Source organism: Synchiropus splendidus, chromosome 13 (genome assembly GCF_027744825.2).
Source record: "Synchiropus splendidus isolate RoL2022-P1 chromosome 13, RoL_Sspl_1.0, whole genome shotgun sequence".
Lineage (NCBI taxonomy): Eukaryota > Metazoa > Chordata > Actinopteri > Syngnathiformes > Callionymidae > Synchiropus > Synchiropus splendidus.
The window spans coordinates 14,627,990-14,648,677 of record NC_071346.1 but is presented as its reverse complement, the minus strand read 5'-3'; the positions used below and the strand labels follow the sequence as shown (position 1 = coordinate 14,648,677).

At 43.3% G+C, this 20,688-nt stretch overlaps 1 protein-coding gene across 1 annotated transcript in view; it reads left to right on the top strand.

Annotated features, from left to right (window-relative positions):
* The window catches only part of LOC128769343 (uncharacterized), a 269,837-nt gene that overhangs the window by 90,649 nt on the left and 158,500 nt on the right, over positions 1–20,688 (top strand). Inside the window, exon 4 of the mRNA XM_053882992.1 lies at positions 2,183–3,930. Coding sequence (XP_053738967.1) covers positions 2,458–3,930 — 1,473 coding nt within the window. The 5' untranslated portion in view covers positions 2,183–2,457. The remainder of the gene's footprint in view (positions 1–2,182; positions 3,931–20,688) is intronic.

Below are 20,688 nucleotides of genomic sequence, written 5' to 3'. Positions count from 1 at the left end.
CAGGCTGTGCTGGTGCCACAGTGGAGCAAGTGTCAGACACCCTGACAAACCACGCCACGCTGCACTGGATAGGACGATACTGACACACACCGACAGGAGTCCCACTAACTATTTCAACATGAAATATGGCTCGACAGCGCTACAAAGTTTAAGGTCATGCCGCGAGGACTTTTCACATTTGCACGTTTCAACAAACTCAAGTTGGAGTTTATGGGTGGTGTTCGCCCTGACACAAGAGGGAGGCAAAGAGCGCGTGGTCTTTCTTCATCTTCACTCATGGGCTTACTGTGCTCTCACTTTTAGAGAAAGTTAAGCACTGCTCTGTAATGCACCTTTTATACTTCAGCAACCTTGTTATAAGTCATCATTCATTACTGTACTATTGTATATTCTAGTGTTGTAGTTGGGACCTCCAAACCTGAGACCAAGTCAAGACTGAGACCAGAGCATGCAGAGACCACGTCCAAGACCAATGAAGGACTTTGAGAGTCGAGACTAAAACCAGTGTCAGCCAAGACCGAGACCAAACTTCCAATGAATGCATTTCATTTCTTAATTTAGTTTGAAACTAATGCTGTTTCTTTTACGGTAACAAATAAATGTGTGTGTCCGTATGACTACTGGACTCATGCTTCTGTAATCTGTGCTCATGTCGGACTCTCCCCTCATTGGTCTGAACTTGGGTCTTGTTACTATCTACATTTAATCTATAAAGTGACGTGATTAAAAATTGGCTGAAGCAGACATCACAAATGTGACTCTGAACGTGCCTCATGTTAAAAATCTTCTATCATGAGACGTGTAATAGACAAATGTAAAAAGTCAAAAGATTTTATATTTTATAAAAAAAATAATTTTGAGAAGTGACACTGTATTTCTTTGACCATTGTATTTACTCCTGCTCTGTGTGGACCAGCTATTAATTCAAGGTCCAACTGATTTGACTCAGAAGGTTCATAAAGAATGTTTCACCAAACTACGGCATCACATTTGGACTGTTTTCAAGTGGTATGTGTCCAACGTCAACTTCCAAAATGTATGTTAAAGCATAACCGTTCACCTCAAAAGCAGCATATTTTGATCTATTTTTTTGCTGCCAGTCTTAGTATATATGACGCCTTAAGTCACTTTACTCATGATGGCCTCCGTGATTAAAGCATATGACCATATGAGGAGGTGAATTTCTCCTCTGTGGGACAAATAAAGGCCATCTAATCTAAACATACCCTTCAGTTGAATGGCTAATGCATCAACATGAAAGCGAGACGGCTGACTTACACAACATTCTTGGCAGAATAGTCCACATAAAAATAGTGGATATCGAATGCCTTCAGAGTGAGAACGTGTTGTTTTTGTATACTTATGTGTGGGCATGAATTGACATCAGGTTAAAGTGCATATAAATAGATAGATGTGAAAAGACGTATGAAAATGGTATTATACAGTGCTCAGTGCAGTTCACAATTATATTCAACAATGTTGTCACAACACTGGTGGAAGTCTGTTTCTTAAGTCCAAATTTTATGAGTGAGACCAGAGCAAAATGTGGTGACTGTAGGCATCAGATATTTACTATAAACCATTTGACCCAACGCATACTCCTAAAACGTCACATATTGTGAAGACGACTTTTGCATCCATGAGTGACGCAGATTATTATATACTGAAATGAGCACGTTTTGGGTGGTGTGTTAAAGAAACACACAGGGATTTGCCAACAGCGGCGCACGTGAGATCTTCACATGGCTGCAGGCTTCCGACGTCATCCGCTCACATCTGTATTGACACTTTAACAGGCTGATCAAACAACACTGTTAATCCAGATTATTACTCATACTTCAAAGTGATGCTATCGTATCGTTCCCTCACACTGTCTCCACCGCACTTCTCTTGACAGTCTGCTCCATTTATTGCACGATGTTGTTTCCGCAGAGAGCCATAACTTTGTCCTCATCTATCTTTCAAAGGAGAGCTAAAAAAAAAAAAGGCAGCATCATTAGATGTACAAATGAACGCAGGTTCCGAGTCTCTTCGAGCCCCATGTGCGGGTCAGAGTGCGATCACCGCTCTGTTAAATGCTCCGTCCTACTTGGTTTACCCACCTGTCAGTGCCGCTCCACTTTTAATTACCGCCGTGCAATGATTAAAGTTTTAACTTCATTATCGTTATCTCTCCTCTCAGGGTACTCAACTCTCCTCGGGAAACTGAATGAGACGCTCGGCACGAAGATTGAGGATAAAACAACGAGGAGGAGCGCGGTGAGATAGAGGAAGATATCAAGCAGCGCCGAGAAGAAAGGGAGCGCGGTGACTGACACTTGCCCTCCAGCTTGGTGTGAAGGGCACGGAGAGTGGGAGCAATAGGAGGGGGAGCCAGTGGAGAGGATGAAGACAACCGGAAAACAAGCCCTGCCTCACAGCCAAGCTCGCTCAGATTAGGGAATCGCTAAAAACAAAATGGTCAGACAAAGTTTCATACTGGTTTGCATGTGTGTGCTGGAAGTGCTGACGGGAGGAAGTGTGTTGGCAAGTCGGGTTCTACGGAGAAGAGGTGTGGGTGGATCACACATGATGAAACTAGAGGAAAACCAAGCTGGGGACCAGTGGGATGTCAGCATGGATAGAAACGTTTTGCCAGCCGTGACTGCTCGAAGTGTGATTAGCCATGAGCAGGCAAACACTGAATCTCACACCAAGATAGTGCAGACTCATGCAGTTCTGTCGGGATCTAAAAGGGAAAGGCAGGCTTTGAAGCCCAAGCGAGAGGTTGATTCCCTCACCAAAAAGGACGTGACTTCGCACATGTTTTCCAGCGATAAGGAGCTAAATAAGGAGATCAAGATGGCAAAGAACAACACCATGAAACTCGAGTCTAACACAAAGACTGGGAAACAAGAGAAAGCATTCGCAATCCACCACAAGGCTGATACACATTCAAATAAAACTAGATTCCGGTCCGGTTTAAGAAGCAGGGGCAGACCTGAATCCAGCATTCATGCTACAGGTGGACCTGGGAAAATGCTCTTCTCTGGGGACCGGAAACTGAACCTCACCGGCAGCTATGAGGTCCTGAAACTGCTTTCTAAAGACAATCTGGTGAGGATCGTCAATTCCCAAATGCAGAATGTCCCCAGTCTGAACATCCCAAGCAAAGGAAGCCGGAGCAGGAAGAGAGATCTCATTGACGTAAATCACGGACTGTCGGAGGCTTTAAAAATTACAAGGCCAGACACAGTTATTTCCCAGTCTCACCTTGGATTTGAGAATCAGACTGCATCTCCGTTTGCCAACACAGCCACTGTCCCAGATCCCGGCCAGACACGCAACAGAACCCCGAGTGAAGGCAGTATTTCTTTAAGTAAAGGGCAAAGACACTCTGGGATAAGCAAACACCACTTTTTTCCGTCAACCCCACACAGCGAGGTCAATCTCAGCCCTGAGAAAGAAGTAATGATCAGCCAGACGGAATCGCCATTTACATCAACAAAACATCTCCCGCTGTTTGTTCCCTCTGAAACAAATGATCCCCCTCCATCTGTGCTGACAGAGCAACCCTTGGGAGTGAGGACTGCAAGCAGAGCAGCAGATTCCCATCGAGACCCATTAGCAGAGTCAGTTCATGCTGCTCAAACAGAACCCAGCACAGCTCGCTACCCCGATGATGAAGATAACCAACTTGTCAACAGCAGTCACTTCCTCAAGCTTCAGCCGGCACCTGAACGGACCCGTGAGCCCGGAAGCGCCGGGAGGCAGGTGGACGCTCTTGAAAACGGGAACGGCTTCGTGTTTGAAGAAGCCGAGTCTGACCTGACTGAAGAGAATCGCATGGAAGTCAAAGGGTCCCGCTCACGTCGCAGGAGGAGCTGGATCTGGAACCAGTTCTTTGTGATCGAAGAATACGCCGGGCCGGAACCTGTGTTAATCGGACGGGTGAGTGAAATAACGTCATTTATAATTCACCGGAGTCATGAACATTTCAGATAAATATTTAACGCGTAACACACAGCCGTAAGTCTTAGCCGACTCAGTTAACCCCGGGGCTCTCCCATGCCTATCTGCTGCTATAGCTGCATGAGACTCCGGTCAAGCTCAGAGTATTTTCATGCATTATTATAACCCTGCAATTGGAGGTGGGTAATAAGGCAGCCATGCGATATGGTGCCTTCCAGGTAGCTGTAAAAACCTCAATGAATCAATGGTTTGCTGAGGTGCAACAAAAGCCTAAGATCTACCCAAGGGGCTGGTCGGGATCGCTACCAATCTGCGCCCGCTATCGGGGATTGACATATCCAGGAGAATTAATAGCTTCTCTTTTCTACCCCAACCATTGATCCTCACCTCGAGGCAGAAAACAAGCGCACTCGGACGATTCGGTCATTTCCCTTTATGTCAGGCCTGTCAGATCTCCTCCCTCACGGTCAGAGGTCTGCAATGCCCCACTAATGCTATTTCATTTGGACTGATTTACACATGCTTTGACAGGATTTATCACCGAATTCTCCATCAACGCAGCACACAGAAGCATGTAGTCCCATAACTCTGCTCTGTAATTTATTACAATCATTGACTGTGTTTCTCCCCACCAACGCGCCACACACACACATACACTCCCTCCTCATCTCACACGGTGAGTGTGAAGGAGGTCACCTCGACTGGGCAGAAGCTGTTTCACAGTTCGGGCCCGGTAATGGCCGTTCTAACAGCCAAGTGTCTTGGTACCCAGCTGTGCTTGAGAATCTCATTCATAGGCCTGTGTGGTCAGTTTGTTGAGTAAATGAATAGCCCAATGACCCAAAGTGTGGGCAGTTGGAAGGCGCATATTCAGGTGCGACGTGTGTAGATTTTGGAGAGAGGTACTTCTCTGTCGGACATGCTCATCAGACTCTAGACTCTAAGCCGCTACTTTTTTCTTGCCGTCTAAACCCTGAGGCTTATACGACGACATGGCTAATATATGGCCTTTTACAAGCTAAAGAGCCTCATGCTGCCAAAATGTTGAGCCTCATCCCATCCAACTGTTGAAATCACAGGCGTTTTATTTACCTTAAACTGCTCAAAATGCGCTCTTTTTGCCCCCAAGTCCGCAGTTCCACCCACCGAGCCGATCTCCTGGAGGACCAGTGACGAGAAGCAGCAGTTGAGACCAGCTGAGGTGTCGGAACTTCAAACACATGGGCAAAAACGCACATTTTGAGCGGTTTAATGTTAGGAATCTTCATGGTTCAACTTCAGAACATTGTAGAGTGTGTTCCATGAGTCCGTCCCGATGCTTTTCAAACCAGTTTAGAAGTGTATTTTTAAGCCCCACTGACATTTCTATGGCACAGACAGCACCACTTCACCCGCAGCTTATAGACCTTTATGTATGAACAAGATCCATTTTCCTTCTTAAATTTAGTAGCTAATATTCAGGTGTGCTCTACTGTCCAGTATTTACGGTAATTGCTTTGTGCTTTTAAATAGGATCGCATAAACTGACTTGCCCATATAACTCAAGAGTAATCACTTGGGTCAACTCGACCTCCAAGATCTTTTTAAAATGATCATAATTATGCTCTTGCCACACATTTCCCATTTTATGGAAGGACACTGGTGACCCCTGCCAGAATCCGCACCCACTCGCCGAACACATTTTAAGTAACCTCAGTGAGAGTTACACACAGATCAATGGACCGGGCCAATTGATAGTGTTATTTTGTATGCAAAAGCATTACGCACTGAACCATCATGCTCATAACACTTGTGACCCAAGTACTGACCGAGGAGCAGACAGGAGCTAATGGACTTACAGATGGCACAGTATGAAACGCCATTAGTGCCAGTCTGCTCTGTCAAGCAAGTATTTATTCCCTGGAAAAGGTAACGCTGCCAAAGCCACACACGCATGCCCATATGATAGTGCACAGTCTTGGAGCACACCCAGAAAGCATTTCTGTGTGTGTGTAGGTGTGTGTGTGTGTGTGTGTTCCGGGCTGAGCTATGTGCGATTAGTCCCTTTATGTATTAGACGATGACAGCACAAAGAAGAATAATGCTCTTATAGATCCTAATACGCTTATGCATTTTTAATCTCCGCCCCTGCTATGGCACAGGCCAGCGCTATAGGTACAGAGATCAATGTTCCGCCTTGTTTTTTTTGTTTTTTTTCACACTATTAGGGAGCTGCTTGATGGCCATAACAGTGATGGAGGCTGTCGCATCCCGACATGCTGGAGCAGCTCTGCCAGACTCAACACGGCTAAAAGCGTTCATCCCGAACGCAGCCAACACTCGGCAGCAATTTTTGTTTTTGTGCTGAAGCGAAAATCACAGGCACTTACATCTGAAGGTGTGATTTTTGTTTCCAACTGCGGGTCTCTTTAAACGTCTGACCGTGATTCATGCTTGTGTGTGTTTTTATCCCCTCTGTGATCTCGAACCGTTCGGCCCGGATAAATCTGCACTAAAGCTGCAAACAAGAGCCAAGGCTCTAATCTGTAGTGTCAACACCAGACAAAAGTGCCATGCTCAAAAGATAATGAATCAGCGGCCACCTTTGTGGAAATGCTGACCGCATCACTGTCGGTTTGTTATCAGAGAAGCCTATAAACCATCTGTATGTGCTCTCACATGTTGTCAATATTTTTTATTACTATTTATTTTCTCCACAAGTTGCGCACTACACCACAGTCCCGAATCATGGACTTTAAAAAATCCCCAACATCGACATCAACCGATGCATAGTGAGAATGAAGATACACTGTGTTTTCATTTTGTGCATTTAAAATAACGTTTTGTTCCCATATATGAGCCAAGGTTCTCATAAGTGGCTTGTATGCTGCCGCCATTTTATGGCATGACATGTCGACCCATCATGAGTAATATCAGCTGATAGTGAGGAATTTGAGAGCAGGTTCATGTAAACAAATGACTTATTTTTATTCAAACCACGTCGTTGCATAGGCCAGACGTGGCCAACCTGCGGCTCCTGAGCCGCATACGGCTCTTTCCCCAGTTTCATGTGGCTCTTCACCAAATGAGGCGCTGAAGTGGGTGCGAGTTTGGATCAAGTTGCTATCGAGATGATAGTTTATAAGGAAATAAGATGAAAAAGTAACAGCTATTCTGGCGCAACGTTGTTGTTCATGGACTTTGACTTGCGTTTAACATTGAAACATGAACAATAAACCAATAAACAATAAAAGTTGGACGGTCATCACATCCACGACCAACACTTTGTCATTCCCTACACTAAACGTGCGGCATGTGTTTCACCCATTATTCATTGTTGATCATTGTCAAGTCAGTTTAATTAAGTGGAGTGAAGATGAGATGCTCCAGTTTGCAGTGTCGCTCACACACACAGACCGGGGCTACGCTGTTGGTCGCATGAGCTACGTAAAAAAAAAATAAATAAATTTAAAAAAAAAAAAAATATATATATATATATATATATAATAATGTCAAATATATAAGTCAAATAAATAAGTCAAATAAATGGTGCACACATTTCTAAGATATGCCGCTTGATATTTCAAACCAGGGACGGTAGGGGCACACAGGGATGTGCTTTAACCGCTATACTACCACTAAGTCACGTGACCAGCTGTTCAGGTGAGCCTTACAACCTTACATGTTAATAGGATGTGGGTTGTAGGATCTTTTCAGCAACACAGTAAAACAATGTGACTCTTAGCCTCTGACTGGTTGGCCACCCCCAGGTTGTCAGAGAATTAAGGGTCAGACGCTACACACTGAGATGGGTCTCGGTGTTCTACTCTCTTAAGAAGGGTCAACAATACAAAATATAAACTGTGTCTGGGTAAACAAAGGGACTCACTCTTTTGCGGACTGGTTTTCTCACCGCTACTTCTCTCCACCACTCTGATACATTCCTGTTTGTTTTACGTTTGAGCTCCATTGGTTTCAGAACTTGTGCCAAGTGAACGTTCAGACCAACGGCAACTCTGATGGTTGCCAGACTAGGGACTTGCCTCACCTTCTTATGACGCTCTTCATCTTTTGGTTAGAAGAACAGGCATAGATGCTCACTGGCCCTAGTAGCACATCCATCTGTCATGGAATGGTTCAAGCATGGTTCGGTAGCTGAAGAGCTGGTTTACATGTACTCAGATGTACATGAGCTTACAGAAGCTCTAGTGAGGTCACAGAGGCATGATTCTGGTTCTCGGTTAGTTCAACGCTGCGCTGATTCACTTTACAATAGCTTCAGTTAGCATCGACAGAATAATCTTTGCAGACGATATATGATCAATCACAGTGAAAATGTATGCATATTCCTAGAGGCATGTTGGTGACTCTTTAAGTATCATAAACCATCATCATGACCAGGCTCACCGGTGTTCTAATGGCAGTTAAACATGAGAACTTGACTCCTCTCCTTTCGGCAGGCATAAAATAAGGCAAGAGTTATCGGTGTTCTGTGATGAAATCACATTTCTACTTTAAAGTATGACATCACAATCAAGCCCCAATGAGGGCACAGCTGTTGTCCACGGAGCCCCGTTCTAAATAATGGAAAGTGGGCTGAGTGTTCACTGTCTAAACAAATGCCTGCTGCTTACACAGCCTGTCTGATCGGAAACAAAACAAAGCGAAACAAAGACAAATCTAGGAGACAGAGGCAGCTGTGATATATGCGAGGGGCCAGTCGCTAGACTGTACTGTACAGTCAGTGGTATGATTCAGGAAATATGCTCTCCGTTGCGGTCAATGTGGCTTAGACTTCTGGGAACAGAGCCAAGAACACCTGTGGCGGTCAACTTCAATGTCCACATTCTTAAGAAGTCTGGCAGGTTTTCCCACGTTTTGACGAAAGGTTCGTGTCTGTCAGCCTCAAATGGTGCGTGCCACCTCACCACTCCACCGCCCTCCATTGACTGTCGCTGTTATTGCTGCCGACGAACAGTTGAACAGTCGACTGCTACGCCAGCATTTTCGCTTTTGAGTGATGCCTCTGTGTGAAGTGATGGTGACGGAACGATGGCTGAAAGTAGAGCAACTTCAGCCAGGCAAACATTTCAACATCCATTCATGTTTGGAGGTTTTTCACAGTTTTTTTTTTTCTTTCCCAACACCATGGTGGCAGTAAATAACACTTAAAATAAATCCTGGCTGCGCACAATTGGTGAGGACTACATTTTCAGCATATCAGTTTGCATGTTTATTTATGGTTTGTGGCATGGTGAGCTATGAATACTGAGTTTTTAAGTACACAGATTATAACAAAATATCGAACAGACAACGGGTGAAACTCTTTGAGACAAGTTTGGGGAAAAAAATGGAAGTACGTCCAAGTGCCATGACTTGTTAAATAAAGACACCAAATTCCTCGCAAGTTCGATGATTCAATGCATATCCTTTATAGGACATATTTAAAAGTATATATCTTCTAAAGAAGAAAGGCTCTGTTAGTAGATGACCTCGCATGTTGTTCTATGACATGAGTAGAAACTTTTCTAAGTCTGCCCTTAGGTCTTTTTGACCTGGACTGAAACTGAATCTTATGGAGCACATGTTATTGAAACACCATGCTTAGTCTTAAAAAAATAATTCCTTGAAAAATACTTTCATCCCCTTCAGGCAACCTGGTACATCTCTTCCTTCCTGCAAAATTACGACTCTTGATCTTTCATGTCAACCGGTGCTGGTCATGTCATGAATATTTGAAGCCACGTGGAGGAGTCTGTGCTTCCAAAACTTCGGACAAAACCTCCTTTCACTTTGGGCAAAAGGAATTTAAGAATGTACAGTATCTGTTAGCATTCCATACTGAACATACTTGCCGTTATACTCCAAATTTATGTTAGAATTTTTGTCCCTCAAGCGGACATGAATGTAAGCCTCTGTTTTACAAATGTTGAGTGAACACCAGCAAACCCCTTGAGTTCTCGAACTTATGGTGCATATACTGAGCAAATACTGAGGTGCAGCATGTGCGGATGCATATTTTACAAAAAATGCAGATGTTTATTCATGCTTTTGCAGCTATATTTTATTTCCTTGGAAAAATATGAGAGTAATTTTGAATACTGACATAGATTGTTCTTTCCTTTTAATATCATATTATCTCCTGCATCCCATCTCTCTTCTTTTCCCTTCTGGAGGCTACCTTAATGCTATTCCTTCAGGAGTGGGTGAGATTCAAGGCCACATGGAGGCACTTCTTTCCCTCATAAACGCATTGTCCCTGTGTGCTCAGTAAAAGTGGAAAAGTCTTAGGCTTCCACAGGAATCCTCTGAAAAGACCAAATACATAACCCACAATGCAACAAAACAACTTGACTTGACTGATACTGGGATTCAGCCGTCTTCACAAGTCACTCTTAACTTGAAGTCGACTAACACTTCAGAGAGAGGATCCTGAAAACCATGGCTACCAACTTATGATAGCTGTGATGCGTGAGACGTAATGTCTTACGGGGGTGTTGGGTTTGGGGAGGTTATCTCTGCGATCTGTCTCTGAGCTCGGCTAACACTACTGTCTCAACACAACCCTTGTGATGGCAGTGGAGTGCAATGCAACATGGAGAGAGAGCTGCGCTGCCACAACTGTCTCATGTCGCTGTGGTGCGCATCGTGGAGTTTATTATCAAACGCAGTCACTTGACTAAAAATGAGTGAGACATGGCAAGTGTGGCAGGGGAAGACTGTGAGAAGCCTCAGTTGCATGACTCCCATGCCAGATGTGTGACGTTTGGCAGCCTTGCTGAGAACGGAGATTCAGCGGATACATTCAAATCTTTCTCCCTGTGGACTCAGTTGCAGTCGAACTACATGCATGACAAAATTGCTTCCAATTCTGCCACCCGCTTCCCACAAACACCACCACCAGTCCTGATTTTAGCGGCATCTACAGCTGGTAATGGTTACGGGAGGTCACTCAGCCGTTTATATTGGATTTTTACTCATGTAAATGTGTTGTATAACACCCGCCAGAACAGCATTTATACTGTATAAGAAAATATGTTGTGGTCTTCCTCTGGGAAACAGTGTGTGGGAAAGTTGTATTTTACAATTGATGTTTTGCTCTGGCACAGAATTTATCTGGCTTTCATGGTTTATTGACTTCCTCCTGCCTACAAAGAGCTTGCCTAGCTGACTGCATAGGACCCCGAACCTTTCATCCCCTATGTTGAAAAATAAGTGTGTAGTAATAGTGAAATATGTGCAAACAAAACCGCAACTTCATTGACAACCTTCCTGGAGTGTTGGGTAGAACTTGCAGGGTTGACACTCTTGGGTTAGAAAGGATGTGAGGTTTCATTGAATTAGTTGTTAAAGTCCGAACATTTCGGCCAGGACACTGTTTCATGAAACTTCATTAAACATGAAGTAGATCATCCGTCTCAAACGCACGCCATGAGATAAGCTTACCAAGTGACATGGCATTCATTTCCAGAGTTACACCCTAAGGAGCACCACCCCATGGGTTGACCCTCACCCCACCACCCAAAAGCACTTCCCCAGTGTACAATGGGAGAGCTGGGATCACACACCTCAACCCCACACGGTTCTTGTGATGACTTGTCATATTCCATTGTATTGGATTTATTACTTTCTGTTTGCAAACATCTGTCCCGGTTCTTAATCTCGCAGAGCATGGATTGAAAAATGATTGGTTAATCTTTTACCATATGGCCTCGAGTTTATTCTGTCATAGCCACATGTTGCGCAGGTGGAATTGTCGGATCCCTTTCTCGATTTCCTCAAGCGTGAGTGCAGTATGTCAGTTTTGGAAGTCATCATGGCACCACCATGACCTCCCTGTCAATGAGATGACTATCTCTATAGTCAATGGAGCCCCAGAGAGACCCTCTCTAACTGGTTTAGAAAGCTCCAGTTTGACTTTGTAGGCTTCAGTACAGAAATTACTTTTATTTGTTCAAGCCCCAGAACATGGATATTTGCAATCTCTGGTGAATGTTGAAGTCAAGAAAGAGATCATGACGTAGCCAAGCTGTCATAGAAACACTGTAATACATTACCCATTAGTTTACAGTAATATTATTTACGTAAATATTAGAGGCTTGTAATGGACTATAAGCCTGGTGTGGGTTGCATATTTGGCTGGGGTCGGCTGCGGAGTTCAAGTGTGGCGCTAGGCTACAAATTAGCGCGTAATGATGATGAGGATAAGTCCCTTAACTGGTTCCACGCGACCAAAGGTTTGTTTTCCAGCGGATGACTTTCAGTTGGTGTAAATGAGATACACTGTTCTCCGCAGTTTCACTCCGTTTCTGTCTCCATCAAGAGTATCAGCCTACTTACAGACACACTCAGTCGCGTACACACACACACACACACACACACACACACACACACACGATGCCATGTTACTATTTATTCTCACTCTGGCATGTCTGTGGCCCGTGATAATTGTGAATTTAATTGATACTGTCACATGGTCTGTAATGGGGTTTTAAGTGATTGCTTGAGCAGAGTGAAAGAAACACTGATTTTTTTTTTTTTTTTTTTTTCATTCCGTGAGGAGAAAAGGCGCCTCAGCAAAGCTGGGATTAAAGAAGGAAGGAAAAACAGTCTTTTTTTCTGATTAGCCTCTTTCTCTCCTCTCCTCACTCTCATCCTCCGATGCGAACTCACTCACACCTCGTGTGGGGAGGAAACGTGGCATATTCAAAACCGCCCTCACCAGTGACAAACTCCTCAAATCCTTCATAAATCGCCATATTTCTTTCATGTTTCAATGAGTATTATTTTGAGCATAACTTCAGTGGTAAAGGCGACTGATAACGGAGGTGATAAAAGAACCGCTTTTCTGTGTGAGTGATAAAATATTTAGCCTCTGCTTTGTTATCAGTGGGGGAAGCCAACCTGAACATGTCCACGGAGTGTGACAAATACGCGACTTCCAGAGGAGCATGTGATTGGACTTTTGTTCAGAATGAGCGCCAGCTTGCAGAACTCTGAGCTTATTTGAAATGGGAAATACATTGTCAAGGTGGAGGCAGAAATTAAAGAGATTACCGTTGAATAGTTTGGTGGTGGTGTTGCTCTCCAGTAGGGCTCTACTAGCAATGTCACATTTGTCTACGAATCATTTGAACGGTTATTTTGTGTGAATGATAAGAACCAGTGTGTGTGTGAGTCGTGCTTTGCCATGATCAAATACCTCATGCAACTACATCTCCTAATGGGGCACTTACTAACTGTAACGGTTTTGAGGGGCCAACATGCCAAAAGACAGCAATGACTACAAAACATGATAGAAAAATATCTACTAAAATACTATGACTGCTATAAGGACAAAATGAGCCAATAGCCTAAGAAGATGAAATGTAATTATGTATATTACGAAGTGTAACATATGCCATGAAACCTATTGAAATATGTATTTATTTATATGCACTTAATTTGAATATAAATCAACTATGGATGTTCAAGATAAAAAGGCAAATTATTTCAAAATATAGTTTCAGTATTCCTTCAATGGACAAGAAAAACACAAAAAGGGCGAATGAAACATTTTAATCTTCAAACAAGAACATGCTATATTTACTGCTGAAGTGGTGGCAGTAAAAGAGAAAGAACAAAAAAAAAGGCAGAAAAATGTGGACATATCAGTTTTAGCTTTATTCTGATGTCAAAAGGGCCACGAAAATATAGGCATCGGGCCACAAATGGCCCCCGGGCCGCACTTTGCCCAGGCCTGATGTAAACAAAACTCAGAAATTCAGTTGTTCATAAACGCATAACACATTAGTGCTGTGAAAAGTTGGTGCGTAAACTATGTTTTTTGTATACACTTTTTAAGTGAGTATTGGTGTGAGATTTCATTGTATTAGTTGTTCAAACCCATACATTTTCCAGAAGACAGCACCATCTGCTGGCCCCTTAAAATCAGGACGCAATTTCATGAAACCTCATCAACCCTTCCATACCATGTCATGAACCCACAGCTACCGCTAGTGTTAAGTTTGATCTATTCGGATCCAAAGCAGACAGTGATCACGTCCATAAAAAGGCGTTTTATCATATTTGGCAGGGTAGAAAAAGAAAATGGTGAGTCACATGACACCAGTGAGCAATGTACATGTCACCCTTCACTTCATGTTAACCAAGACACCTGAAATGGTAGCAGTCCCTATGCTGTTAAAGTGCTGGGGAGAACCCCATGTCTTTAAACGTCGCCTTTGAATGTCTCTTTCAAACAGCTCTCTGAAAGGAACAGCACCTCAATATCCATCTCCCTACACGGAAACAACTGAATCCGCTTTAGCTCAGTGCAGACCTGATTAGTTTTAGAAACGGGTTTGATCGTGGAAGCCTTCGGTGCTGAGGCTGGATTCATCACCGTGTAAACACTCCACTAGCACTGCTGCTGTCGCCACAGAGTTTGCGCCTGTCAGTTAGGCGCTGATCCTCCTGTGGATGTGCAGCTCTCGCCCTGATGCTCAAACAACCACAATAACACTGTATTGAAGTACAGTAAAACTGAGTGTTGACACCCTACGCTCTTCTAGAAAGGGCTCTATTTCATTCATCCTCAATTTTTAAAAGATATTTCTGTTGAAATCTGCGACTGTGAGTATTGTTCATTTATATCTGAACATATGTGGACGCTTGCCATGAGGGCGTCCAGTTGTTTTCAGTGGTACCGTCGCCGTCGTCTTCATCTTTAGCGGTGCAAGAGTTTGGTCCGGTCCAATTCTTGTCAATGCCAAGATCGTGCACCATAAAGCCTCTGTCTTGCCTTTATCTCTCAAGTGTAAAACCTCTGTGAGTCATGTGTCGTGGGATTGCCCATTACATGGATGACAAAGATACAATTTAGATGCATCCACTCACCCACTCTTTGCTGCTCCTGGACCATCCCAGGACTTCAGGGGCCACAGACCATTTCAAACTCAAACTACTTCTTCTGACTGCCCAGTGCATTTCAAGACTGTACCTGTCTCCTCCAGCAAGTGAGGCGCTTCTTTCTGGCATCCTCTCTCTGTCAGCTTTCTTTAACCCCTGGCGCTTGTGACTGTTTGCCAATGTGACTTGGCCTGCACACACCACCATCACTCCCACAGGCACTTGATTGACAGACCAGACAACACGTGTCATTTCTCACACTCGACTCGGTAGAGTGGACGATTTGAAAAACACGAACAAATTGACTGAAAATCATCATTTGATATTTTTGTGCACTATGCTTGGTCGGTGATAATATTGACACAGTTTGGAGCGATATTTAAAGGACTTGCAGACTGTATGAAACATTTCGATGTGTCGGATTCAAGGCTTCGAATTTCTCCTGCATTGATAACAGTTGTGGAATCTCAAACCCGCCATTCACGTCGAGGTTTACGTCATTCACGTCTCATAATTGCACAAGTCACCATGTGAATATTTGCTCCCCCCGAGGCCTCTCCAGGAATATTAGTAACTCAGCTACTGAACATTTTCTTATTGATGAGTGGAGCTCCGCTACAGCGCCCGGGGCCCCGGGTGCGCACGCTGGCGATGTTGAAAAAGAGCTGGCAGAAACATGTGTGATGCAAGAATGTGAAGAAGGTTGTCAGATGAGGTTAAAGCTGGTGTGTGTCTGTGCTTTGTAGCTGTGATGCAAACACTTAGGACAGGACTTTCCTCAGGGGCCAGACAGCAGTTGGTACTGTCGAGCACAATCTAATGCTCTCCTTTCACTCCACACCTACACTGACTGTTGCTAACCATATGGGGCATTTATACATGTGCACTTCCAAAGCTTCATTCAGTACATGTAATACCTATTAAAATGACACGCGTGCTGCTAGATTAACATCTTTTTTTGGAACATTAAATGTAGATTATTTGCATTTGACCAAATAACTGAATAAAGACAATAATGTTTATCTATTCATGGCTATTTTCCTTAGAATTTTAAATGTTTTTATACTGTATTTATGTTCATATACTTGTAATTTGGGACAAATATTAGTACTGTGTCAAACTAAGGCAACACAATATTCCATTAATTTTACGTTCTCAGTATTTTCCACTGCCATGTCAATAAGCTGTTTAAAAGGAGAATTCAAAAGTCAATATTGCACATTCATGTGTACGCACATACCTGACAAGCAGCATTAATAATGAAAAAGTTCCTCTCACTCTCCCCCCGCTGAAGTCATTTAGCCTCCAGGTCCGAGCACGGCGGGGTTGAGACGGCAATTAGAGAGAGAGAGACCACTCTGCCGGAGGGAGAGGGGGGGCTGGAGATGAATGGGTGAGATAACAAGACAGCGGAGAACTATTACATGAGGGGAGGATAATATGATCAGTAAGAGTACAGTTGGGCGTCTGTTAATGGGAGGTGGATGGACTGAGACACGGAAAACACCAGTAGAGGAAAAGGTTAATGGTTGAGGAACATGGAGGACGAGAACGTTTGACCCGTTCATGCAAAAATAGAGGGCAAGGACGATCACTCACAATTGGAAAAGCTGACCCCGTGACTGGCTGAGGCCGGAAGCAAACCGGAGCCCGGGCGGTCAGGGGAGAAGATGAGGGTGATGAGAGGAGGCAGGCAGGAATCAGGACATGGTTTCCGACGACGAGCGCGACGCAGGAGGAAGCAGTTACATATCAGTGCATCGCAAACTCCCATCTAGGTCACATTAAAATGCCTCTTGGATCACAAAGTGAAAATAATAGACCGAGGGAGCAAGGCGGCAAAGTCCGGGAGGAGAGAAGAAGGAGCTGCAAAGTCTATTAAGCCGGGATTCAAACATGACAGTCTCTCTTCTGTACCTCTGGTCTCCCTTCTCTATAGTATCAGGAACAGACATCAGAATTCAAAGCCTCTTTTTCCAGAATGCGACAATGACTTTCTCCTTACTTCAAGTGTAGAGCTTAACGTTTTTAACTCACAAATGAAATGTCTGAGTGATAACTGGTCACCTTGGTGTACAGCTGACTGACACCACAGTTTGACCATTGGCCGACCTCGCTTGTTCATATTTTTGAACTATGTCTGGCTAGGATGTGGGGAACTCGCGCTCTGAAAGATGAACGTGCTTTTAAGACACGGCCTTGTTGAATTATTAAACGCAGTCGTCTGTGGTCTCGGCTGTTTTCGCTTTCGACTCTAGTGGACCAATTTTAAACCCATAAAATTGTTTTTTAAACTAAAATATGTGCCTATATGGACCCACTAGCGTTCACAGGGGAGATGGACGGAGAGTGTGAGCGGGCGTCCTCTCACTGAATGCAACGGTCGGCCTTCACCGCGTTCGCATTATTAACGTGATCGCAAACCAGCCACAGCGATGTGTGGTCAGTGAACGTGAGCTGTGGATGTTGTGCGGTTTAGTTAGCACTGCATTTAGCCTTCATTATTGCCTCAATAGCAGGCACGCGCTGAAGCATCAGCCTTTTCAGCCTGCATAAGAAAAGTGATTTTTTTTTTTTATTCCTCCTTAAAATCTTAAAGGGGACCTAGAATGATTTTCCATTTTGGGTTGTCCAAGTTGTCATGTCCAAGTTATTTAGTTTGCAACATATGCCTACACAATGCATGAGTCCCTTCATGCTTCGTGGACTCCTTCATTGTCTTGATAGAAGATGAGAGGGACATGTTTGTGCCATTCCTAAGAGCGTTATGAAGGCTCAGTGCTGCAGGTCGACTGCCAATCCAGAAGCTAACATTTGCTGGTAGCATTTCAGTGCATACGCTTTCAAAAACATGGGTAACGGCATTACAAGTCGCACTCACGGTCAATTAAAAAGTTTCTTTTCACAGTATTGTCCTGGATCTAAACTTTTATGTCTGGGAGAATCTGTGACTCAGATTTTAAACATCAATAAACTCCTTTTGGATAAATGAAACAGTGAATTTTATGTTGTCCACACCAAGATTAAGGCGCTACAAAAATCCACCAATCACTTATTGTCTGTATGAAACAATTAAACCATAAACCAATCCATGACTAAACACTGGTATAAATAATCATAAGGCATTAAGGTTTTCATTTATAATTTTCAAGAGTTTTTCTCTGTTTTTTGTCAATGTCTTGATAAACAGTTGTAAAAAGACCAGGCAGATTTATTCATTGAGGGTCATTTTATAGTGCTCAGGTGTTGGTGCGGTTAAGTGACGTAAAACCAGCTCAAATATTGGAGACGTCAGAAATGCATCTGGTCAGTTGGGGAAACGCCTACACAGTGCGCCTCAGGGGAGCTCAAACTGGTAGACAAAAAAATGCTGTGAAAAGATTAGTTTCCGAAAAATCCAGTTTCCTTTCAGAACCTAAGTGCAAATGACACAATACAGCTAATATTGAGCATAAGTGGATCTTGAGCGTATGAAAATATGTTCCGTTTATAATGTTGACCTCGTAGGTAACTCGTAGGTCGACACCTATAACTCACACACCGACATCAGGGGTGGGAAAAACTGGTCCTCAAAGGGCCGGTGTGGTGCAGGTTTTTGTTCCAACTGAACAAACACACACAGTTGAACCAATCAGGTGTCAGCTGAAACAAGCAGCACCAGATTGACAGTCAACTATTACAGTCTCCAGACACCGGCACCCACTGAGGCCCTTTGCCCAGCCCTGTTGAACATAAAAATATGTAACATTGCGTTTTGATTCTCAACCATGGGGTGATGCGTATATTCCTAAACTATTTCTGGAGAGTTCTTCACCACTCATTTTATATGGAGACAAACTTTTGTTCTGAATATCAGACCGGGTACTTCACAATTGCCGGTAGGAACATACCCAGCAGCGAGATGCTCTGAAATGTTAAGCATTCTTTGTTTTGTTATGTATTTTGTTTTGTTTGGATCTGTAGTCTGTGTAATAGTACAATTAGCAGGTTGGCTGTTCCAAACATGTTGCAGATGTTTACTTAAATCTTACTTTGAATATTGTAATGCTTTCACTTTGCCTAATGTAATCCACAGTATTTTCCTTGACATTTTTCACTGTTTAAATTAGTAAATACAGAACAGTGAAGAAACAAGAGTCATATAGATTTTCTGTCTTTTCCTTCATGAATGAAAACTATTGAGTATATGAGATATTGAAGTCAGATTTTTTGGAATTTTTGGGAAAGCCGCTGTAGAACAGTGAAGGTAGATTTCACTTCTTGCCGCTGAATGAAAAGGATTCAGTAAATAAATAAACGGGTTGCTTTATGGCTTTAATCACGAGTCATTGCAGCGGCTCCACACCTAGCTGGTCTGCAATCACGGTTATTTATGATATCAGTGTACATGGTTGCGCTGAAGTGGACGTATAAACCGAGGGGATGAACTCATGAATATGTAAAGACCGGTGTGAACGCGTCCGCCGTGACCTTGAGCTGATATTTATGTGCGAGTTCTGGTGCAAAGTGTTCAGCTTCTCCCGCTGGCCCCAAAGCCAACCTGTGAGTCAGAGAGCGAAGGGCAAGGTGAGCTGACTGCACAGAGGAGGCGAGAGAAGAGGCGGTCACGTGACTGGGACAGGGTTAAGAGCGGGGTCACGCGAGTGGGAAAGTGGCCCTCTGGCAGCCGCAGATCGCCGCGGCTAATCACGTTCCACTCTGTTCGGCTTCACTGGCTCCACACATCTGGTTTCTTGTCGCCTGCATTAACAGCTTGTTATGTTGCTGACGTATTAATATCACGAAAATATTGCCCTCATTGAAAAGCAACATGTAGCGGTCGCCGTAAATGAGAATAAATTGCATGTCAAGAACATGTTAGGGACGGTTGCCAGAAGCTCATTCATGTCCCAGTTTAGCATGAGAGTCATAATAGTAATGGAGAAACAGCAGAGATTAAACTGACGTCGATCCACTTGAATTGCTCTTTAATGATGATGAGAGTTGTAATATCATCACTAGGGGAACAGATATGAATCATTATGGGTTTGTTAATCATTATCTATGTTGCTGGCATGCACCAATAAGTGGTAATATAGTTCATAATGTCAAGTATTTCAACTAAAAATATAAATGAAGAGCTGAAATTTGCTCATAGAAAACGTTTAATGGGGAAAATACTTTTTTTTTCAGGTATTGACCTGTTTTCTTGATCACCAAATATTAGAAATATATGAGAATATCTGGACTATAAGCCGCTACTTTTTTCTTGCGGTCAACAAGGACACACCTAATATATGGGTTTTTACGTGCTGAAGAGCATCTGCCGCCAAAATATTGAGCCTTGGCTCATCAAACCGATGATATCACAGGCATTGTATTTACCTTAAAGACCTCAAAATGCGCTGTTTTCGCCTGTGTGTCCTTAGCTCCGCCACCAGAGCCAATCTCACGAAGGACCAGAGACGAGATGCAGCAGCTGAGACCGGCTGTGGTGTCCGAACTTCAAACACACCATGTGAAAACAACACATTTTGACCGCTTTAATGTGAATTAAAGATGTTCAGAACATTGCCCAAAGTGTTTCATGAGTCGGTCTCGATGCTGGACCCAGTTTCCAAAACTAGTTTCGAAGTGATCTTCATGCATTGTAATAAATACATTCTAAATTAATAGTAAATAAAATAAACAAATACACACAAAGTAACTGCACCCATTTAATAATTCCTATAAACTGTTACTTTTAAAATGTATTCCACTACTCATTACAGACTACATGTCTCAAAAAGTATTTTGCAACGTATTCCGTGTAACATATTTCAAATACTTTGATTTACTTTCTATATTGTCATTGTTTTTAGAAGCTGTTGTCAGATATCTGGGAATAGA